Source organism: Euprymna scolopes, chromosome 39 (genome assembly GCF_053919585.1).
Source record: "Euprymna scolopes isolate OS-2025 chromosome 39, ASM5391958v1, whole genome shotgun sequence".
Taxonomy (NCBI): Eukaryota; Metazoa; Mollusca; class Cephalopoda; order Sepiida; family Sepiolidae; genus Euprymna; species Euprymna scolopes.
Window position 1 is genome coordinate 61275945 of NC_136520.1, and position 23988 is coordinate 61299932.

The 23988-nt window shown below is 34.2% G+C and overlaps 1 protein-coding gene across 2 annotated transcripts in view; it reads left to right on the top strand.

The window, feature by feature from the left end:
* The window catches only part of LOC145263805 (ATP-dependent translocase ABCB1-like), a 218656-nt gene that overhangs the window by 126456 nt on the left and 68212 nt on the right, over positions 1-23988 (top strand). For both annotated transcript variants that reach the window (XM_080120869.1, XM_080120870.1), the window contains exons 12-15: positions 7015-7185; positions 13123-13284; positions 17077-17101; positions 23620-23777. In XM_080120869.1, coding sequence (XP_079976995.1) covers positions 7015-7185; positions 13123-13284; positions 17077-17101; positions 23620-23777 — 516 coding nt within the window. The remainder of the gene's footprint in view (positions 1-7014; positions 7186-13122; positions 13285-17076; positions 17102-23619; positions 23778-23988) is intronic.

Consider the following 23988-nt stretch of genomic DNA (forward strand, 5'->3'; position numbering starts at 1 on the left):
AGCGTTTGCTCCATTCATTAGATTTTCCTGAAACTTGGCAAAAATGTGCAGGCCATTTTTCTTAATATAAATTCAGTATGGGTGACCCTGGCAAAATTCTGGTTCACATCCCTCTGGGACTTTTAGGGCTAAAAAAAAAACATACCTTTTGGGGCTCTCTTTTCATATTACTCAAAAACTTGATATGTATATATAATGGTTTTTCATAGTGCTGAATTCAAATATACGTCTTAAGGCATGAGACTCGGCATTCCCAGAAGCTCAAAAGGGGTCACAAATGAACCGAAATTGCAAAAAATGACACTTTTTACTCTATAACTTTTTCCCCATCCATTAGATTTTGTTGAAACTTAGCAAAATGTGAAGGCAGTGTTGGCCCTTCACACTTCTCACATTCATCATTTCTTCACTATTTTTTGTGGCATCATCTCACATGCAGCACCAGTGGGGGACCATGCACGCGCGGCTTGTTTTTCTTAATCTTTGAGATGAGAATTGATTATTCGTATTATTTGAATTATTGTGACTACTGTTCTCATCTTCAGTAATATCTTCACAACGTTTTGATCAATGTAACCTCTGACCTTCTTCGGGTGTATCTGTTGAATTTCTGTTGTGTTTAAAAGAAGGACACAACACGCTGATATATAAAAATATAACATTATATCTTTATTGTCGGTGACGGTTGTGGATGTTTGGTTGTTAGGAGGGAGATGTACATACAGGAATTCTATGGGTTGCTTCTTCTCAGACCAAATCGTCAATCCACATTCATTTCGGTTGTTATCGTATAAGCATTTGGGATCACTTGAAACAGTCTTTTTTTTTTTTGACTCCCCCAATTTGCCCAAAGTGCAAGGAAGCTCCTCAGAATATAGACCATCTGATCCTATATTGTCCACTCTACTGGAAGGCATAACCGCGTTGACACACCACTTCTTGTCAGATCACCAAAGTTAAGCAACATTGAGTCTGGCTAGTACCAGATGCGTAACCATTTGGGAATTCTAGACGCTGTATGTGCTCTCCGCTTATCTCCACATTTGGTTCCAGTTGTCCTGTACATACACTTCACTTGCCACTGGTATTTAACAATGTCGACTCAGGAGAGGTCTGGTTGGATATTGCGCACCTCCTGCCACAAAAATTTCACATGCAGGCGCCCCTTCGTGGGTATCCATAGTCTGTCAAAGACTAAGGGACCTCTCACTGGAAGGAGGTTTTGCAACAGCCCATATATCTGAAGACAATTTCTCAGACTGGCTAAAAAATAGTGGTATAGATATCTAACCCATACGATACTACTACTACTACTACTAATGCTGAGATTTTGAAAAAATAAAAATGTCCAACCCTAATTAACTATAAAAGAAAATGCAAGACGTATTAAAAATTATCGGTGAAACTTGCCCAATTGTTTCCTTTGGCGAAAAAGAATGAAAATTAAAAGTTTTTGTGATACGAACTAAACAAAATGTATTGAGAAGGGCGTTCATTCAGCCATTGTCGTTTCACTGGATGGGCCTGACTATGATTACATCTGTATACTCTTTGGCCGAAAATGACCTTTCAAATATCATACTTTGAACTTATCTTTTTTTTTTTAACTTTAAGCTTGGTGCTTCAGTTATCTATGTAAGGTTTATAATTTTGTCTGTGTGTGTGTGAGTTCTTTCCCTATGGAATCTGAAACGGCTGGACCAATTTTTATGAAATTTCACACAAATGCATTTTATGTATCTGGCAGTGTTTTTATACAGGCTTTAGATAGGAATGTTTTCGATAAGTATCAATAATTGATAATTAAAAAAAAACCCGATGAAAGAAGTAACAGACAATTTTGACTAAACTTAACATCTTATACAGCCTAACATCATAAGTGTATTTGAGAAGTCAGCAGTATCACCACACACGCAGAAAGGTCCGGTATATAAAATCACCAGTAGGTTCTTCAATATGACAGAGGTGCGTTTGAAATTAATATTTCTATTTAAAGCACCATGAACCATTATATTTGAGCTTTTCATTTTAAACTTTAATTCAAGCTATTTTATATAAAATAATTGTATAAAGAATCAACAGTAGGTTCTCTACAGTGCAATGTAGATTACAATGTATTGTTGACTAAGTCCCTGCGGGGAAGCATGTGAAGCTTTTTTCTGGTGCACCGTGATGGGTCCCTAACTAGAGCAGGCAATCAATCGATTTGATTGAAAAATGGACGATTTCACTGATTTCGATGATGATAAAAATATGAGTGTATAAAACTTTTGTTGATCATCAGTACATCGACGTCGAGTCTGTTGAGACACTTGTAGTCTGTCTAAACTGTACGAACGAACTGACTAAACCAAGATGGCCGACTCCTATTTATATCACCACAAGCAAGGGAGGTAACCATGTAACTGAAGCAAGGGAGGTAACCAATGTCTACATTAACATTGCTGCTGTCCTCAAGTGAATAATTTATTTCTGATTTAACAAGTCCCTTAGAAGCTCAGACGAAGCTCCTGCCTTGGTCAAACAATCAGAGACCTGATCACAACCCTTGATCCATTCTATCTGTATCTCTCCTCTACTCTTCATTTCCTTCAGCCTTGCTACATCTATTCTCAATCGTCGATCGCTTACCAGATTGTTGGAATTCAATGTCTCCACAAGTGATGCATTATCTGTCTTGCAGAGAACGTCTGGCAATTTAGATAACTGAAATACCTCTTGTATCATAACCGCAGTCAAAACACCAGCATCAGCTCCCTCATTCAGAGCAAGAGTCTCTGAGGCCAATGGGCTTTTTGTCACTCTGTCCAATTTCTTTGACGCCCAACACATGGGGGCCATTTTGTCAGTACTTCCTCCAATAAAGACAACAAAACCACCCTGTGAAGATCCATCTTCCAGACTGGCATAAGAGGCATCAGTATAACACAAAATGTGTAAATCTGAGGGCTTTCCCAATTTTGGAAATGTTATAGAACCCTTCTTGGATTTCAATTTTGATAAGGCTTTATTCGCCTCAAATAAGGCTTTTACTTTGGGATGCTTTCCAGTGTTGCTCATTTTACACACATCAAAAGCTATATCAGGGCGTGTTTGAGTTGAAACCCACATCATCTGACCTGCAAGTCTCTTCAACTCATGCTTTTCTTCTTCATTCAGTTCATCATTTTTCCTCAGTATCCTCCCTTTGCTTATTTCTATTGGAGATATGGAAGATACATATAGATCTTGTTCTACAGTGATCCCATTTTCCTGTTGATTAACATTCAGTCCAACATATTTGAATGTTCCACTTTCATGAGATCCCACCTTAAATTTTTCTTTCAATGTTGCAATCACATCCCTTTCAAACTCTGTGTTTCCACAGAAAACAAAATCATCCACGTGCATAGCAAGAATTCCAGTCAAATTTCCTTTAATATCATGCCACAAAAACAATGCATTATCATAAGCACTTGCTACTCCTTTTAATTCAATCAAAGCCTGAGTAACTCTCTTGTACCATGCCCGTGGAGCATCATTCAATCCATAGATGCATCTTTTTAATTTCCACACTTGAGATTTAGGACAAACATCAGATGGTGGCCTCAGGTACACATCTCTCTCTAAAATACCACCTTGCAAAAAGGCTGAGGTAAAATCTATGGTCTGCAGCATCCAATTCTTTATTGATGCGGTTAGCATGACCATTCGCATAGCTTCACGGCTACATGTTGGGGAGTCCGTTTTCAGATTACTATTTTCTTCATAGCCTCGTGCTACAAGGCGAGCTTTCATTGTTTTCTGATTATTCTTGAATTTTTCAGTAATCACCCATCTTGTGGATATTGTTTTTTGACCTGTGTATGGCACACATTCAAATACTTCATAGGTGTTCATGTTTTTTATTTCTTTATGCTTGGCATCCATTACAGCTTTCGACTGCTCTTGTTCAGCGGTGAGCAGGACTACATTTTCCTGTTCAGTATATTGGGGCACTTCTCTCCAATGATCAATATGATTCCAGTTGATACAAACTTGATCCTCGTGTTCATCCTCAGGTTCTATATTGATCCAATGACTATATTTGCCAGTTGATTTAGGCTGTACTGACATAACCTTTCCTTTCTTCCACTCCCCACTTCCATTTATTTTATAAGTTATGGTCTTATTTCGGCCAGGTTTTTCAGTCTTATCTCTTAAACTGGTAGAACTATCAACAACTTCTTCTCTGTCTATATCTTCACTTTCTACCACTTGATTCTGCAACTCCTCCTCCTCAACTGAAAGGTATTCATTCTTCCCTTCTGTAGTGTTTCCCAGCATTTCAGCTTTTTTTGTTCTTTTTTCGTTGTTTTTATTCACTTTCATCAATTGGCACGGATGCATCCTATAAAATGCTCCGCCATGTCTGATTAAGACAAACTGGCCTTCTCTGCCTAACACTTTTGCTGGACCACGCCATCCTTTAAAACCCTGCCTCCGATAATAGATTTGGTCTCCGGTAGCATAATCTTCATCAGCATAAGTTCTGACATTAGACCTGAGAGCTCTCCTAATTCTCTCACTGGACTCAGCTTCCAAAAAGTTTCTCCTTGCACTATGGAGAGCATTTAAATTTTTTCTCACCATGTCACTTGTAGTAGAGGACTCCATAGCAGGTAACTGGTCTGTCAGAATTGAGGGTGTATTTACATTGAAACCGAATACAAGTTCATTTGGACTGTGTCCAGAGTAATTGAGGAGGGCATTTTTTGCACAAATAGCCCATGCCAAGGCAATTTCAGGTTCACACTTCTCATCGTCAATTGTTTTTTTCATTGCCTCAGCAACTATCAAATTATGACGTTCTACAGTACCGTTGCTGAATGGACTTTTTGCGGCAGTAGTACAGGTCTCTATGTTGAGTTTTTCATTCATCTGTCTATAGTGTTCGTTGTTGAATTCACCCCCATTATCACTCAGAAAACGAACAGGAGATCCGAAATAGGTAATCCACATCATAAAGATGTTTTTGATGATCTCCTCCTTCTTCTTTGTTTTGATCAATGTTGCCGCTGAATACCTGGTAGCGGCATCAATGAGATGTAGTATCCACACCTCATTGTGGATGAACTCTTTCAAATCCATGCAAACTGTGTGATTAAATCTATTGCCAAGAGGCAATCCCACAACCGGTCGCAGTGGAGCTTTTTTAAATCTAAGGCAAATTTGACAGTTTTCACAAACCAACTCAATCGCCTTTATAAATTCCTTGTCATTGAATTTGCCACTTTTTTTAACCAAAGAAACAAGTTTTTCCTTCGAGGCATGAGCAAACTGTCGATGAAGTTTTTCTGCTTTTTTTTTTTTTCTGTGAAAGAACACTGACCAAAATTCTGAACATGTAATACAATGTTCTTAGTACCACTATGATCCAACAACTTATTTGTTAAGGGGAGACAATAGTGCCCTGAAGTTGTGATCTTTAGTTCAATACATTTATCAAAAATCCAGCACATATCTTTCCGGAAATCTAGCACTATTCCTGCTGTCTTCATTGATTTGTGACTTAATAGAAGAGGCAAGTCGTTTTTCACAATATCTGCTTCGATATAAACTCTTATACCTCCGAGTGTAACCGGAAATTTAGCAACTTTAATTGCTGTGACAGCCACTCCATCACCAAAACAAAAACTCCGGTCTGAGTTCGTATACTTCACTAGTTGCAGGTCACTTTCATTTAAAGTATCTAAATAAACATCTAGCCACACTTCGCCAGCCAGTGTGCGAGTACAAGCAGAATCCAAGACTGCCATTCCAAATGTTTCCTTTACAAGATTTGAGATTTTTTCATTTGTACTGTTCAAATAAATATTTTCTTGAATGAACAACGTAATGTGTATTTGTTCTGTCGCTTCCGTAAACCTGGGCGTATTTCTAGGACACTCTCTAATTAGATGGTTCGGAGACTGACATTTGTAACACAACAACACGTTTCCACTTCGGTCACATGGATTAGATTGTCCTCGACGAAAACGCCTTTTGTTGTTACCCGGTTTAGAATAATTATAGTTGACGATTTCGGGCTCTGATTTCACTGCCGGTACATTTTCATCACGATAAATGTCACCAAATACTTTCTTTATCGATTCCTTCATGTTTTGATACGTCAAAACAGAACACGTTGTCCGCGCTAATTTTTCGTTCTCTTCCGATATGTTAACCGCGTTCAAAACAAGAAAAGCTTGCACCCCTTCCGGTAGAATAATGTAGAATTTTTTTAATCTTTGGTACAAAAACTCATAACGAACAAGAAAGTCATTTATACTGGTACCTGACGATCTTTTATAAGTGTAAAATTCCTTAAAAGTCATGTAAGCGCACGTGTGTTCATCCTTTAAATATATGTCATCCAGTTTCTTTATTAAGATCTTCAAGCCATCTCGTCCGCCGATGTCACTTGTTGGCAATTCACGGACACATTCTCTAATATTCGGTGGTAGCGTCAAAAACACTGCTGGCCCTTTTTTTTCCTCAGAAAGATCCGTGAACAACGACCACATTTCAACGTCTTGTTTCCAGTTCTCGTAAACATCCTCCCCCTCCAACAATGGAGGTTGTTTGTTCGAAGTTGCCATATCCGATATCCGATCTGTCTAGTGCTACAGACAAGCTGTACAAAAAAAAAAAAAAAAATTTTTTTTTTTTTTTTTTTTTTCGTTTTGTCGCACACAGAGGGATATCTCTGCTACCATTTGTTGAGACACTTGTAGTCTGTCTAAACTGTACGAACGAACTGACTAAACCAAGATGGCCGACTCCTATTTATATCACCACAAGCAAGGGAGGTAACCATGTAACTGAAGCAAGGGAGGTAACCAATGTCTACATTAACAGAGTCTCCCTGCTACTTTTTATAAATAAATGTGATTATTTCCCATGAAGTAAATAAAACTATCCTATTGGTTATATTCACCGGATTTTTGTTTCCGGTAACATTGTTACTTTGCGATAAAAGTATATTATTTATCTATTTTTTAAAACCTTTTTTAGGGTTACAATACAATGGTTGGCGAAGGTGGAAGTCATTTGAAAGAAGATGAAAAATTACGAATTTCCATCGCCAGGGCTTTGGTGCGTAATCCCCAAATCCTATTGTTGGATGAAGTGACTTCCTTTTTGGACGAAGCCAATAAGGGACCCGTGTTGGAAGCCATCGAAAAGGTAATTCTATCAACTAATATTTATATCCATCGTACCAAGCATAGCCCGTACCATTTTCATTTCATTATATATATATATATATATATATATATATATATATATATAATGAAAATCATGTTATTGAAAATGTATTCAAATTATAAAAAATCATTATAAACCTGTAAGGAAGGTATACAAAATTTTAATTATCCGACAAAGAGTACAATTAAACAAGAAAAACATTATTCCATGGAGTTTCGAAAAATGCAATTCTCCTCACCAGAGTAAAGAAGTTTGTCAAAATATACAATAAATAGAATATTCAATATAAAAAAAAAGCATTATAAGGTTTATATAAAATAATATGATAAAAAATCAAGAGTAGGTTCTCTACAGTGCAATGTAGATTACAATGTATTGTTGACTAAGTCCCTGCGGGGAAGCCTGTAAGGAAGGTATACAAAATTTTAATTATTCGACAAAGAGTACAATTAAAAAAGAAAAAACCTTATTCCATGGAGTTTCGAAAAATGCAATTCTTCTCTATTCAATAAATATAGGTTAATGCATTAAAAGAAACTAAAAATATGAAATTAATCATACTTGAATCAAAAAAGTTATTTAACAGTTAGTGACAGTTTATAGGGTTTCAATGAGATTAAAAATGCAGGAAACGGGAAAAAGGGAGAAAAAGGATATGGAAAAAATCCAATGAGAAAGACGGGAAAATCAAGAACAGGGTAAATTCGAAATGCGTCCATTGAAAATCCATTGTTAATCCATAAGAAAACAAAATTATAAATGTCCAGGGTAAAGTACAGCTTCCAGCAAAAAAAACAAAACATCATGGAGAAGCGAAGTTCGTTTTTTTTTTTTTTTTAAAGTAAAGGATAAGGCAAATGGAAGTGTTAAAGTGGAGATTCACATTGAAATTGAAAAAGAAACCATTATACTCAAGGTTTTCATTTTAAACCTTAATTTAAGCCATGGTAAGAAAAAAAAAGAGGAAAAATGAAAAAGAGAAATAAGAACAGAGAAGAGGAAGAAAGAATATTAAGAAGTGGAAAAAGAGGAGAGAAAGAGACATAGACATAGTTGAGAGAGAGGAGGAGACTAAGAAAGTGGGAAAGGGAGCAGATAGGGAATTATCTTTTTAAATCTATTTTTAGAACAGATAAATATAGGTCAGTTGAGGTCAATTTGACCCAAACAGGAACATAATTGAGTAAAGACAATAATTCAGTTTCATTTATTTTAACTTTGCAAAGAAGCTAAATGAGTGAGGGCGTTTACTGATCATAAGTAATGGTTTGATAAATTAATGCATAATTATAATTGTACGCATGCACATATACAAATGCATAAACGCATGTACACATGCATATATAAAAAATAACAAAATAAAATAATGTAATATATATACTAGCAGGCTACCCGGCATTGCCCGGTCGTAAAATACGCTTAGCTATGATATTTTATTATATTAATGCAGATTTTGTATTTATATTATATTGGAACCAATATAGTAATGATTTAAAAAGTTTTTTTAAAAATGACTTGTGCCCCACCACCAAGAACCGAAACCAAAACGTTTACCTTGCGATTTACTTTTTCCTTTGACGCTAATGCTTGAACTATGAAGACATGTTTGTTGCAATGCAAAAATTAAAACATGAACACATAGCTATTACGTTACGCATGCATATTCATAATGCTGTTATTCAGCCTTCACCTGGCAAATTCCATTTATTTAATTTTCATAATTTTGCACAGATTTTCCCTGGCTAAAATCAAAATATAAAATTTCGCATGGGTGCAAATACCCTATATATAAAGTTTTATGTCTGTAGACGAAAAACTGACAGAAGAGCTTGGTAGGCAAAATTTTTTAAACAGATATATATATGCAGGTTTGTGTTTACTATAACCTTTTTGTATTATGCAAGTATAAATCATGTAGAATATCTGCATGATTATAATTACACGTAATAGTTAACTCAAAATGATCATCTCATAAGAAAGCCGAAAAAACCAATAGGGAATTAATTAAAATGAATGTTCAAAAGTTTATGCAAATTAGCTAGATCTTTTGCAGATAAATGCAATTCCACGATTCATATGTAAAAAAAAAGTTGTATTTTCATATTCGTTACAATTGTTTTGTAATCCTTCAGATAATTTCAAACATTATGCCATTCAAAAATATTCCAAAATAGCCACTCTTCAGACGACGAAATACGGTGATTTTTTAATATTCTTGAATGACATAATGTTTGAGATTGTCCGAATGGTCACAAAACAAATGTAACGAATATGGAAATACACAATATGAAGCTGTTATTTTTTATTTTTATTGTCTTTACTTTTTGAAAATATTATTTGCTCGATTATAAAAACTGATAATCATAAAGCTTAATTAATTGAGTCAATAAAATCTTACTTGAATTTTTATTGAATTTTGATATATTTTAATATATTAAAAAATGTTTGTTTATATATATATGTGTGTGTGTGTGTGTGTGTGTGTGTGTGTGTGTGTGTGTGTGTGTGTGTGTGTGTGTGTATAAAAATGGACCATTTCTGTAAGGTCTGACAAGGCTGTTAGATCGTAAACACGGTCCAACATCCGAAACATATGTAACCAAACAGATAAAACGGTAATAAAAAAATAAAACACATATTTGCTCTGCAATAGTATTGAGCACTCTCTTCAGGTTTTACTAATTACCAGTTTTACCAAATATATATACAGGGTGCTCCAAAAGAAACAATGCAGTAGGAATATGCTTATAACCCAAAGAAACAAAACTCACAGAAACATACTATTTATTGCAAATACTCACAAATCCAATACCTTATCAACTAAAGTACGATTGAGGATTGACTCGTGCAGTAAGATATGATCTACAATAACTGTTGAAAGTGTGCGCCATTCACCTGCAGACATAAACGAGTGCGACGCTGCATGTTTTGAAAAACACACTCAAGTTCATCAGGTTTGATGTTTTGAATAACACTTGTTATTCTCTGCTTCAGTTCATCCGTAGTTCGAGGATTGTCTGCATACACTGAGCCTTTCAATTTGCCCCACAAATAAAAGTCAGGAGGTGTTAAATCCGGTGATCGAGGTGGCCACAAACCACGAGAGATCACACGATCCCCAAAGACATCACCAACTGCAGCCATACTGACACGAGCCGTATGTGCAGTTGCACCATCTTGCTGGAACCAGCCTTGTTGCTTTTCTTGCTCCGTCAGTTGATCAAAAAATGGCTCCAGGATGTTATGAATGTAACACTCAGATGTGATGGTGTTTTCAAAAAAGATAGGTCCAATTATACGCCGCCTTGACAAAGCACACCAAACACCAACTTTTTGATCGTGGAGTGGCTTCTGAAACAGAGCATGAGGATTTATTGTAGACCACACTCTAGAGTTCTGACTGTTCATGTACCCGGACAAATGAAACCATGTTTCATCACTGAAGAATGTATGGTTTAAAATGTTTTCACCTTTCTCTAGAATAAAATTTTCAAACCACCGACAGAAGAGTACGCATTTTTCTGAATCCTGAGGCTTCAGTTCATGAACAACATGCACTTTATATGGAAAGAATTTAAGTTGATGCACTGCTCGGTGAGTTGATGTTAGAGATATCCTAGTTTCTTGACACAAACGCCTCAAAGACTTTTGTGGGCTCCTCTGAAGTTTGTTGGTAACATTCTGTAATAATGTATCTGTAACGACTTTTGGGCGGCCACTTTTGGGTTTGTCTTGAACACTTCCAGTTTCTTTGAACTTATGCAACAAAGCGGAAACAATTTCGATGCGGCAAACGTTCTGCACCAAATTTTTCTTGAAATGACTCTTGCACTTCTTTTGTGAATTTGCCACCATCTCGGAAAACATTTTCAATAATAAATATCCTTTCTTGTAAGGTAAGCACCATTTTCAAATGGTCCCTGAAACAAAAGAATATTTAATATAAGCGGACTATATTTAAACATTTTATATATTTAAACACCATTCAAACATGATAATATATTTAAACATTTTCAACTACATTTAAACATTTTCAATGTATAAATATCCTTTCTTGTGTTCAGTGCACTGTTTCTTTTGGAACACCCTGATATGTGTGTGTGTGTGTGTGTGTGTGTGTGTTATTTTTTATTACCGTTTTATCTGCTTAGTTACACATATTTCAGTTGCCAAACTATATCTACGATCCAGCAAACTCGTCAGACCTTAGCTTTTTTTTTCCCCTGGTACTTCCTCTAAAATCGTTATTCCATATATATATATATATATATATATATATATATATATATATATATATAAGAGATGGCCTCTGTTGCCGGGTTCAAATCTATTGACTGGTGTTAATCGTGAGACCTTGCACTGATGATTCCCGAAAGGATGAAACACTAGTAGCTGTAGGTATTTAGTAGCAACTATCAATTCACCAAAAGAAAAGAAAATGCATTTGGGCATAAATACAAAATCTGAAAACTGGAAGAGAAGTTGAAATTATCTTATTGTTACATTACGCCATTTTGAACTTGGAAATAAAGTTGCTAACATTTTAATATTCGTATTAATAAATTTTGTTAATTTTGATATATACTACTAAAAAATATTTTATTTATTATTTAATTAATTTTGTGCTGCGAAACAGTTACTGTCAAGAACTGTAAGTGTCAACGGAATTAAAGAAATAAATTGTAAGATGGTCAACATCATGAGATTTGAAATATAGGCTTTGCCATTTATTTGTTATATCCTCTGTAATTACATTGAGCTAAGGATTTGTGTGTATAAAAAGTGAAATATAATTGATAAAATCATATTTCCACAGAAATATATATATAAACTAGATTTTCAGAAGATTTCGCAAAATTGGCACCAACCGTGAGCTTACCATGCAGACTATGGAGATTAGCTGAGAAAGAAAATAAAATTTAAAAAAAAAAAAGCGAGAAAGAAAATCATTAATTTTTCAATTCTGCTCATTTTTTATTCCTCGTATGTTGAATACATTCTAGGGGTGGAGAGGGAGAGAGGGGGAGAGAGATGGGCAGATAACTTTCAAGTCATCCAGTGTCAGCCATTTCGTTTCATACTAAAACACACATGATGCTTCACTTGTGATAATCAGATAAAATTATTAACATGCACAAATGTGTTAAAGTTAAGTGCATATATATATATATATATATATATATATATATATATATATATATATATATATATATATATATCTGGGATTGTTCTTAGATAGGTTTTGTATCGGAGTGCCGCTGAAAAGTATCAATAATCGAAAAGTCCAATTAAATTGGGAACAGTCTAATTTCGATAGCATTTAACACCCTTATACTACCTAACATCACAAGTGCATTTGAGAAGTTTTACCACCACAAAAGTAGAAGGCTCCGGCATATAAAATCAACAGTAGTGTTCGTCCGAAATGAATTGGGCCATTACACTTTACTCTTGCCTTTTAAACTTTAATTCAAGCCATTAAACAAAAATAATTTTATATAATGGACAGTAAGCTCTCTACAGTGCAATGTAGACTACAATGTTTTGTGAACTAAGTCACTGTAGGAAGGCATATGAAGTTTCCTCTCGGAGGATTGGTGTATTCCCAACTAGATTAAATCGATTTAATTGATAAATGAGCAATTTTATCGATTTTGATGACATTAAAATATTGGAAGTATGAAACATTCGTTGTTCCTTATTTGACCCCGGGCAACGTCGAGCATACCGGCTAGTATATATATTATTGACGAGAGCTTTGGTAAAGTGACATCAGTGAAAGTGATTAGCTAAGCTAGAGGGAACTAACGTTAGAAAAAAATTCAACATTTTTTAATTTCGGTCTTGTACTTTTTAATCTTATAATAAATATATAAACCTAATAGAGACTTTTGTCATTATCTTCTTATACTGCAGGCTCGAATGGGTCGGACGACGGTGATGACGTCACACCGTTTGATGAACATTCAACATGCTGACACAATTGCTGTCATCCAGGATGGAAGAGTGTTCGAACAAGGAAGTCACAAAAAACTGATGGAAAAAGGTGGCCTTTACTACGAAATGTGGACTGTGCAGGTATTTTCAGACTCCATTTTTAATCATTCACGTTTTTTTATTTTATGTATTTTATCAGGTATTCTCTCACTTTGTTTCCCTTTGTTTCCCCATACACCAAATACACCCATTCGTATCTCTCTCTCTCTGTCTCTCTCTGTCTCTCTCTCTCTCTCTCTCTCTCTCTCTCTCTGGACTGATTTTAATATATGTATATATATAATATATAACATGTATATATATATATATATATATATATATATATATACATATATGTGCATGTATATATATATCTTCACACACACACACACACACACACACACACACACACACACACACACATATTTATATACGAGGGGCGTGCAATAAGTAATGCCCCTGAGCCACTTCTCATAGCAGTAGAGCAGCGAAACTTGGCACAGTTATTAGTCTTTCTCTACATAGGAACCACCCAGAGTTATGCATTTCTCCCATCGTTTGATGCAGCTCTGGAGGCCGTTTTTGTAGAACACCCCAGGTTGGTCCTCCAACCACGACGTGACTTCAGAAATCAAGGCTGCATCATCTGGGAAACGCTTTCCTTTCAAAATAACTTAATGGCTGGGAAGAGGTCAAAGTCAGAGGGTGCATGGTCAGGAGAGCAGGGAGGATGTGGAAGGATTTCATAACCACATATCCGTGCTTCTGATCTAGCACCATGCGAGTTGTGGACCGGAGTGTCGTCCTGCAGGAGAAAGGTACCTTTGCAGATCTTGCCCCGCCTCTTGATTTTGATAGCTTCTCTTAATTTCCTCAAAAGTGAAGCAGAATAAGCTCCTGTAATTGTGGTACCCTTTACCAGGAAATTTGTCATCACTACTCCGTCCTGGTCCCAGAAGACTGTGAGCATGACCTTGCCAGCGGAGGGCTGCACCCTTGCCTTCTTTGGGGGTGGTGAGTCCAAGTGCTTCCACTGCATTGACTGGGCTTTGGTCTCTGGATCATAGTGATAGACCCAGGTTTCATCCTGTGTAATTAGTTGTTTGAAAAACTTTGATTCATCTTCTTGGCACATCTCCAAATTCATCCTTGAGCACTCGACGCGTTCTCGCTTCTGGAATGGTTTGAGCAACCTGGGAATCCATCTGGCAGACACCTTATGCATATGCAAATGGTCATGAATGATAGTTTTTACAGACCCTGTACTAATCTTGACATCTTGGGCTATTTGGCGAATAGTAATGTGCCGATCTTCCAAAATGGCAGCCTCAACTTCATGACTTCATGGACAGATGCCTCATCAATGGCAGAAGGGGGGGGAGGCGACCAGGTCTGGGAGCTGTTTCCACAGACTTCCGGTCATGTTTGAATTCATGATGCCAGCGTTTTACAAGGTCATATGATGGGGCATTATCACCATAAGTTTCTTTCATTTCATTAAAAGTCTTCTGTGGTGTGCATCCTTTCAAATACAAAAACAGGATCACTGCTCGACATTCAACAGGCTCCATTTCACAGCTGACTCAGTTCAAGCACCTGTAAAACAGAAACCACAATTAGTTCAGAGCTGTAATTTGCCACATAACCCGTAGAGATATAAATCATTGCAGATGCAAAATTTCAGCTAGATCAGACAACTGGAAGTGGGTCAGGAGCATTACTTATTGCACGCCCCTCGTATATATATATATATATATATATATATATATATATATATATATATATATATATATATATATATATATATATATATATATAAAATAAGAATTACAATTAAGTTTACCAACATAATCCAAGATGGTAAATCTAAAGTATATTATAAATATTAAAGAGTTAATATTTATAAAGTAATCTCAACCAGATGTAAAAGCTCGATAAAACCAAATAGGAAATAGAGCTTATGATAGGACTATCCACTTATTTTGTGCTTCCTTTTTAAAATTAAATGTTTTTAACTCTTTTTCAAAGTGTTTTTAACATGTTTTATTAAATACTTGTTCTTATATATATATATATATATATATATATATATATATATATATATATATATATATATATATATATATATATATTCCAGGTAGAAAGATATCCAAAAATAAAGAATAATTGAATTTCAACAAAGATCGTTTATAGCGCTGAATCAAAGAGAGTAAATTATATATTTTTTAACATTTTTATTATTTTTATGTAAATACAGTCATATCTTGCTACGATGTGCAGACCGTTTTAATCATATTTGATTTCATCAAGCAAGAAAAATTAAGGTACAAAATTAAAAAGGTTCCAGACGTTTTCAAATTTTGAGGAGAGAAAAAATTCCATGACTGGCATGAAGGAAAATTTAAGTTCTTAAGTTACTGGTAAAAGTAAAACATGTAAAGTAAAACACATTTTAAAAAATGAAAAAAGGGGACAGAAGAGAAAAGAAAAAAGCTGAATCGAGGGATTTGCGATTAAAAATGGAAACCAATGAAAAAGTACATTATTAAAATAAAGCTAAAACAACAACAACAACAACAAAAAACATGGAAACAATTAAAATAAAACAGGGTTATTATATAATTTTTGAAGATCCTAGAGGTTAATAACGCTCTAACCTAAGAAACATTCCCTCTGTTTGCAGAGAGAAGGACTCCTCAACCGAACATGAATAGTCTTCAAGATCTTAAGATGGAATGTGGAGTGAGCACGACTCAGAATTGACTTAAAAGCACTTCAGCATGAACACATTTTCAATTCTCAGTTGTGCATTATCATACCCTCTTTTATCTCCTCAATTACCTCATAACGACAGCCTCTTAGGTTTTCCTTGAGCTTAGGGAATATCCAAAAGTCACAGGGAGCAAGGTCTGGACTATACGGAGGGTGAGGAACTGTCTTAATGTTCATCTTGATCAAATAATCTGTGACAATGTCGGAGTTACCCTTGGAACAAATTTTGCGTAAATCTTCCGCATCATCAGTTCCTTGTGAATAATTGTTGTGGGGGACAAATCACCCCTATTTGAGACGTAAGTGGAATCGACCAGTCCTCTAAATACCACTGGTTTCAGAGACTAGATGGAGACATTCATACCATTCTTAACCACATGCTACAAACACGTTCCTCTCATACCACTTTAGTGGCTCCTGTATTCTTTATGATAAATACATATTATATTTTATACACTTTACACTACTTGCGGTTTCTTTCATTCGTAACCCTTAGCACGGGTCTGCAACAATAACCATGTACAATTCCCACACTGATATCAAACTGTGCATTTATTGTTTCTATAGACATACGGTGGTCTTTATCCACGAAATTCTTTATTTGGCCAATCAACTCTGGTTTTCTAACTTCCTTACACTTCTCATCATCCCTCACAGATTCCCTGCCTTCCTTTAATCTTGTATGCCACTCAAAAACTGATGCTCGATTCATGCAAGATCGTCCAAAAGCAGTCCGAAGCATTCCATACGTTTCTGTTGCATTTTTTACCAAGTTTAAAACAGACTTTTATTGCATATCGTTCTTCTAAACGTCCAGATTGCATTTTTGAAATTCAACAGCTCTGACAATCAGACTTTAGTAGGATGTATTCCAATTCATGCTGTAGCTGTTCATTTGGACTTGAAAGCATAAAAATTCGTCGGTCATCTCTTAAGATTTATAGCAGTAATAGTTTCAATTTTCTAGAGTCTGCAACAATTTTTCATTTAATTTTCTAGAGACTGCAACAATTTTAAATGCCTGTACAAAAAGTCTGGAAATCATAAGTAAAATAATGAGAATGTTGTTCATCTGAAATATTCAGATAATATTTCCATACTTTTTTTTTTTTACTTTTGCAGTCTTGTATGCCAAAAGGGAAAATGGGTGAGTAAACCACATTCTATTCTTCTTTTTGTTACTAATTATTAGGTGCTGTATTAATAATAATACTGTATAATAATATGCTGTATTATTCAACTTCATGTCAAAAGATGATATTGTTTTTGTACCAACCTAATACAACATTATTAGATGTATAATTTATAGTCTATAGAACTTGAATGCCTACTAGACACTATAATCGAGTGTCTAAGGTCTCTGTATCAGGATTTGTCAAGGCAATCTGGTATGGAGATATTTTCATTGTAAGATCCCCTCGGTATCACTAAATCACAATGGTTTTTATGAGAAATGCTGCTCCTTCTCCAAGTGATGTTACCTCAAGTAATAGCACAAAGTTGGACACTCCACCAGACTAGATAAATTCTTGTCCTGGAATTCAATAAGCCCAAGAGACCACAAGAAATGTTTACTATAAAATATTAAAACTGTCAATTTGGGAGAGGACAGTTATGTTCTTAACTTTTTTACTAGCTCAGTGTTTGTAAAGGAAACCTGTAATAGAATATTTGAATATCTGTGTATTTCATATAGGGACTAAGTTTTAGTTCCTAGGAAGGGGCCCCTTAATTCCTGAGAAATTCAACTGAAATAAAATGAAACACTAAAATAGTATACAAGCAATAATGGCAATATATATATATATATATATATATATATATATATATATATATCCCCCAACTAATTGTCTGTATTCCCTTATTGAATAAATGAACCAATCTATATGCATATACATATATATACATATATATATATACACTTGTGCCCGATATTATTCATACCCCTCGGATCTTTGAGATTTCTATAAGAATATTGCTCAAACCAGAAGGTAGACAATAGCAAAGGGATTTCAAACAATAAATCAAGCGTAAGCATGTAATTTAAACTCAACAAATAAATAAATTATGCAAGTTTGAAACATTATACAAAGAAAAACAAGAATGGCACTAGTTCAAAATTATTCATACCTCTCTTACTAATAGTCAATAGTATGCCCTTTATTCTTAATAACTGCCTGTAACCGTTTTGGATATTTATCAACAAGGTTTTTACAAGCATCAACACTGATTTTTGACCATTCTTCAATGCAGTAGTTCTCCAATCCCTCAAATTTCTAGGTTTCCGCTTTTTAATCTCAGTTTTCAATATGTGCCAGAGGTTTTCGATAGGGTTCAGGTCGGGACTCTAGCTAGGCCATTCCAAAACATTAATTTGATTATCCTCAAACCATTTCTTGACTATTTTGGCAGTATGTTTTGGATCATTATCCTGTTGAAGGACCCAGTTTGGTCCTAAATGGAGCTTCTCCGCATCCTGTCTAATGTTTTTCTGGAGTATCTCCAAATATTGCTCCTTCTTCATGGTTCCATCTATCTTGACCAAACTACCTGGACCACTAGCCGAAAAGGAGCCCCAAAACATTAGGCTACCACCACCAGGTTTCACGTGGGTATGGTGTTCTTTGGGTTGTAAGCTTCTCCTTTTTTCCTCCAAACGTAAGATGCATCCATATGGCCAAACAATTCAATTTTTGTTTCGTCAGTCCACAAAATACTTGAGAAAACGGACTCTTGAGAATTCACATGGGTCCTAGCAAACTTTAGACGTGCTGCAAGGTGTTTTCCGGTGTGCAATGGAGTCCTTCTTGGTCTTCTTCCTTTCAGACCATTTTCATGCAGAGTCCTTTGCAATGTTTGCCTTGATATTTTTATGCCAGAAGACTCCAGATTTTTAAAAATGTCCTTAGTAGTGGTGGTTGGATTTGCATTAACACTTCTTACAATATTCCTGGTGGCTCTAGCAGACAGTTTCCTTTTCCTTCCTCTACCAATCAAGTTGTTTGTTGTGTGGTGGCTCTGGAATTTTTTGATGATGCTCTGTACTGTTGCTGTAGGGACCTCAAATTTCTTGGAAATTGACTTGTAACCGAAACCATCCTTATGTGACTTCACAATTTTAGTCCTAAGATTATTACTAAGCTCTTTTTTCTTCCCCATTCTAATAATTTTTATTCTTTTATTGGTTTTCAGTTGATATCATTTTAATTTCTGAAAAATGCAAAAAACGAAATGAAATTAATCAAAGGTTGTATAAAAGCATTCAAAATAAGAATCAAACAGGAAACAAACAGTCAGAAACTCGATTAATACTGAAAAAATAAGGGGGTATGATTATTTTTGAACATTGCAGATTTTATAAATAGCTGTATATTTCTTTTATTACAAGTATCCCGAGATTTTAAAATGACGAAAATGATCAGAAGAGGTTTATTAAGAATATGTATCAATATGGACGTAAACAATAAATTATTACAAAGTTACACCTAATAAACTCAATTTTCAAGGGGGGGTATGAATAATATCGGGCACAAGTGTATATACATACATATATATATACATATATATACATATACATATATATATAAATATATATACATACATATATATACATACATATATATACATATATATACATATATATAGATATATATATGCATATATATAAATATATATACATATATATATATATATATATATATATATATATATATATATATACATATATATACATATATATATACATATATACATATATATACATATATATATACATATATACATATATATATACATATATATACATATATATATACACATATATACATATATATACACATATATACATATATATATACACATATATACATATATATACACATATATATATATATATATATATATATATATATATATCCCAACTAATTGTCTGTATTCTCTTATTGAATAAATGAACCAATCTATATTTACCAATCTATAGTTTTTGTGACTTTATTTCCCTTTCCTATTTGTTCTCATATATATATATATATATATATATATATATATATATGAGAGAGATTAAGAAAGCCGGTAGTTTTTCTACATTGCTCTTGGCTTTCTTAATCTCTCATATATTTGTTTACCAGCAATGCTTCAAACAAATTACCTAAAGCGATGCTCTTTGTGTAAACAAATGGAGTTTAGGTATTTCGGACGATGTCAAAACATCGTTAATTCACGACTCACACAGCAGCTGCCAATTAGCGTAATGGTTAGGAGCCTTGTCTGTAGTACAGACGGTCAGGTCTCAATCCTGGCTTGAGGTAGTTGCTTGTCTAGCCGCACTGATGAGCTGTTAAACAGCGAAACAGTTCTGTATGTGGATGACTATATATATATATGTGTGTGTGTGTGTGTGTGTGTGTTTATATGCATTTGAACTAGATGTATCTTAACGCTTTCTTTCCACTCCCCACCCCACCACCACCACCATCGTCGCCATAGACGATTGCTGACTCTTAAACTTCATTTCGGCCTTGAGACACGTGCAGGTCATCATCCAGAACTCAACAAACTTTTCTTGACACGATCAATTATCTATTTCCTTCCTTTCTTTCTTTTCTTTTCTTTTCTTCTCCTTCCCCCTCTTTTACCTTGTCTTATCTTTATAATTATACCGATTTTTTAATTTCATTTTCATTTTTTTTGCCCCTTTTCCTTTCTCCCCTTTCTGTCTCTTACTTCCATTCTTGTGGCTTTTAATATCCATATGTAATCACAAAAAAAAAAAAAACATAACTTTCCGTTTATTTTTATTTTAACTTGAATCATCTGACGATATGGACGGATAATTTTTATCCTGTCTATTGAAAGAATTTTAAATGAATTAAGTTAATACACTTGAGGTTATATATATATATATATATATATATATATATATATATATATATATATATATATATACATACACTAACTGTATATACCCGGTATTGCCCGATTGAAGCAGATTGCCGGGCAGAGGGTTTAGTCACATACTATTCAAGATACACCATACACCCTTACTTGTTACGAAAATTGATCACATATTAGATTTAGGGAAGCATAGAGCAGATACGTCTTAGTCTATGAAAATCAAATGCGAAGTAACTCTTATAGCTTAAAGGGGAAATAATTCCCATGTCTACTGAAATTATTTGTAATGAATTAAGTTTATACACTTGAGGATGTAATAATTAAATATATATATATATATATATATATATATATATATATATATATATATATATTCTCACTTTTGTTTTATTTTTACTTCAGTCGAAGTTCTCAAAAATCAAGGTGGCCCCCTTTATGGAGCTAACACTGGATCTCTATATGAGATACATAGATATTCGAATATTCCATTAAAGTTCTCCTTTATCGCTTTAATATTGAGTTAGTAAAAAATGTACAGACCTTTTCTGGTAGGCATTCAAGTTTTCTAGTAATCATTCAATACATATGCATATATATATATATGAATATGTATGTCTATATATATATATATATATATATATATATATATGCATATATATGTATATGTATGCATATTAGTGTTGGGACGAGTAATCGGAATCGAAATCGGGAATCGGAAAAATTGGACTATTTGACGGTATCGGAATCGGAGTCAGAATCAGAAAAACCTGTACTGATTTTCTGATGCCAAAACGATTCTTTTGTCTTTTTTATTTGATTTTATTTAAAGCAAAATTTTCGATTTCTGGTAATACTGATCAAATGATAAATATTTATTGATTTTAAACCACCAGTGAAGCTAAAATCGATAGATCTTCCCCCACACATATATTTTTACATTTAGGAAAATATCTGCACATTTAACATGTGTGTTTCTACGGTAATCGGAAAAAACATACAACTATATAGTTAAATATTTAGAGATTTATAAAGAATCGGAATCGGTAATTGTATCGGAATCAGGAAAACTATTGGAATCGTCCCATCACTAATGCATATATATGTATATGTATGCGTATATATGTATATAATGAATTTAACGGGGTTTATATATGAGTGCTCAATAATAGATAGAGCAAAATGTGCTTTTTATTTATTTATAAATATTTTTATGTCACTACACTAGTCGTGTTATGGTTTCGATCGATAGTGATAAACATCGGAAGACCTTCTCAGGCGATAATAGCCTTTCACTTTAAGAGTTCATATTTGGATTTCAATTAAAAACCGTGGCTCATTTCAGCACTTTCCATGAAAGCAACAATATAGAGTAGAAAGAGACTAGCAATTTGTTTTCAGTGAGAAAGAAGCTGTAGAAGAAGGAATAGATCACTCCTTCACTTCCATTTCATTCCTTGATAGAGTACAATATTGATTTTGAAATCTAGTGAAGAAGTGATCTATTCCTTCTTCTACAGCTTCTCTCTCTCTCTCTCTCTCTCTCTCTATATATATATATATATATATATATATATATATATATAGATATATATATATATATATATATATATATATATATATATATATGTGTGTGTGTGTGTGTGTGTGTGTGTGTGTTTGTGTGTGTGGAGGTTCTCCAAAAGTAATGCCTCCTATTTTTTATTTGGCCCAAATGGATCAGCGATTTGTGAATAGTAAAAATATTTCTGTGCTGAGTGGGAAAAATGCTGGATGCCAAGTCATAGCTTAACAAACGTTACTATTGGTGACATAGATTATTTGGTGCTTCTCTGATATTAGAGCGAAATTCGAAAATCGAAATATTGACTTTCAAGTAGAACCAATGCTATCTACTTAATTGCCATGCCACAGTAATGAACATATCCAAAAAATTATGGAAAACGATAAGGTAGAAAATTAGTTATTAATTAAAAGAGTTTTCAAAGACAACTAGCAGAAATTAAGTTGTGCTAAATTGGATTAAGATTTTTTTCAGAAAGTAATGACCTCCTTGTTACGATTCGAGCTCTCCGTTTTTTTTTTTTTTTTTTTTTTTTTTTAGCAAGACTTAATTTTCGCTAATTATCTTGGAAAACTGTTTAGATTAATAATTAATTTTCTACCTCATCGTTTTTCGTAATTTTTGGATATGTTCGTTATTGCGACATGACAATTAAGTAGATACCATTGGTTTTACTTGAAATTTAAAGATTTCGATTTTCAAATTTCGCTGTAATAACGAAGAAGCACCCTATTATTTTAAAGGAAATACATTTGAGAAATTACTTTCTTAGATTTAAAACATCTGAGTCCCACGACATATGGAGCAGTGAACCATTTTTTTTTTTTCCATCATTTCCAATCTGAATCCAGATTCACAGCATCTCTTCAGCTTCTGTCTTTTGCTTCCAAATTTCTCTCGATTCCAATTTGCTATTGCTTTTGTCTTTTTCTATCAGGAAATGAAAATTCCACCGTTATTTTCACACTCATATTTTGAATTTGAAAATAACACTTAAGATGAGAACAGTAGTCTGAAGAATCAATCCTCATCTCAAAAAAGAAATTCATAATCGCAATGATTACGCATAGTTCTAACATGTAAATTATACTCCCGGTACTCCTTAGTAATTAAAAGAAAAAAAAAAAAAAACGTCATATGTAATGTTATGGTTTCAAGTATATTTTCCCTCCTATTGACATATTTGCTTTACCGTTTTGAAAATCAAACAGGTGATTACATTTTTGAGATCAAAGTCGACTATAGTACGAAGAAAGGGAATTGGAACGATAAGAACTGGATCGCTGTGTACAGCCAACGTCAACAAGATTCGAACCCGGAACCTGAGACATGTGAGAAGATTGACCTCATTGAACCAGAAGACAACGAGGTAAGTGAAAAATATTGCCATCAAAATGTAAAAGATGGCTGTGAATTAGGTGGCATTCCTACAAGCAGATGTGGATCACCCGACCGGCAGGAATTGTTTTCCTACACTGATGCTCACGTAAGCATGAAATATGTGTATGTAGGTATAAATGAATAATTATAACTAGCGGAACCCATGGAAATTCCACAGGGGACTCATTCGTATGTGATAT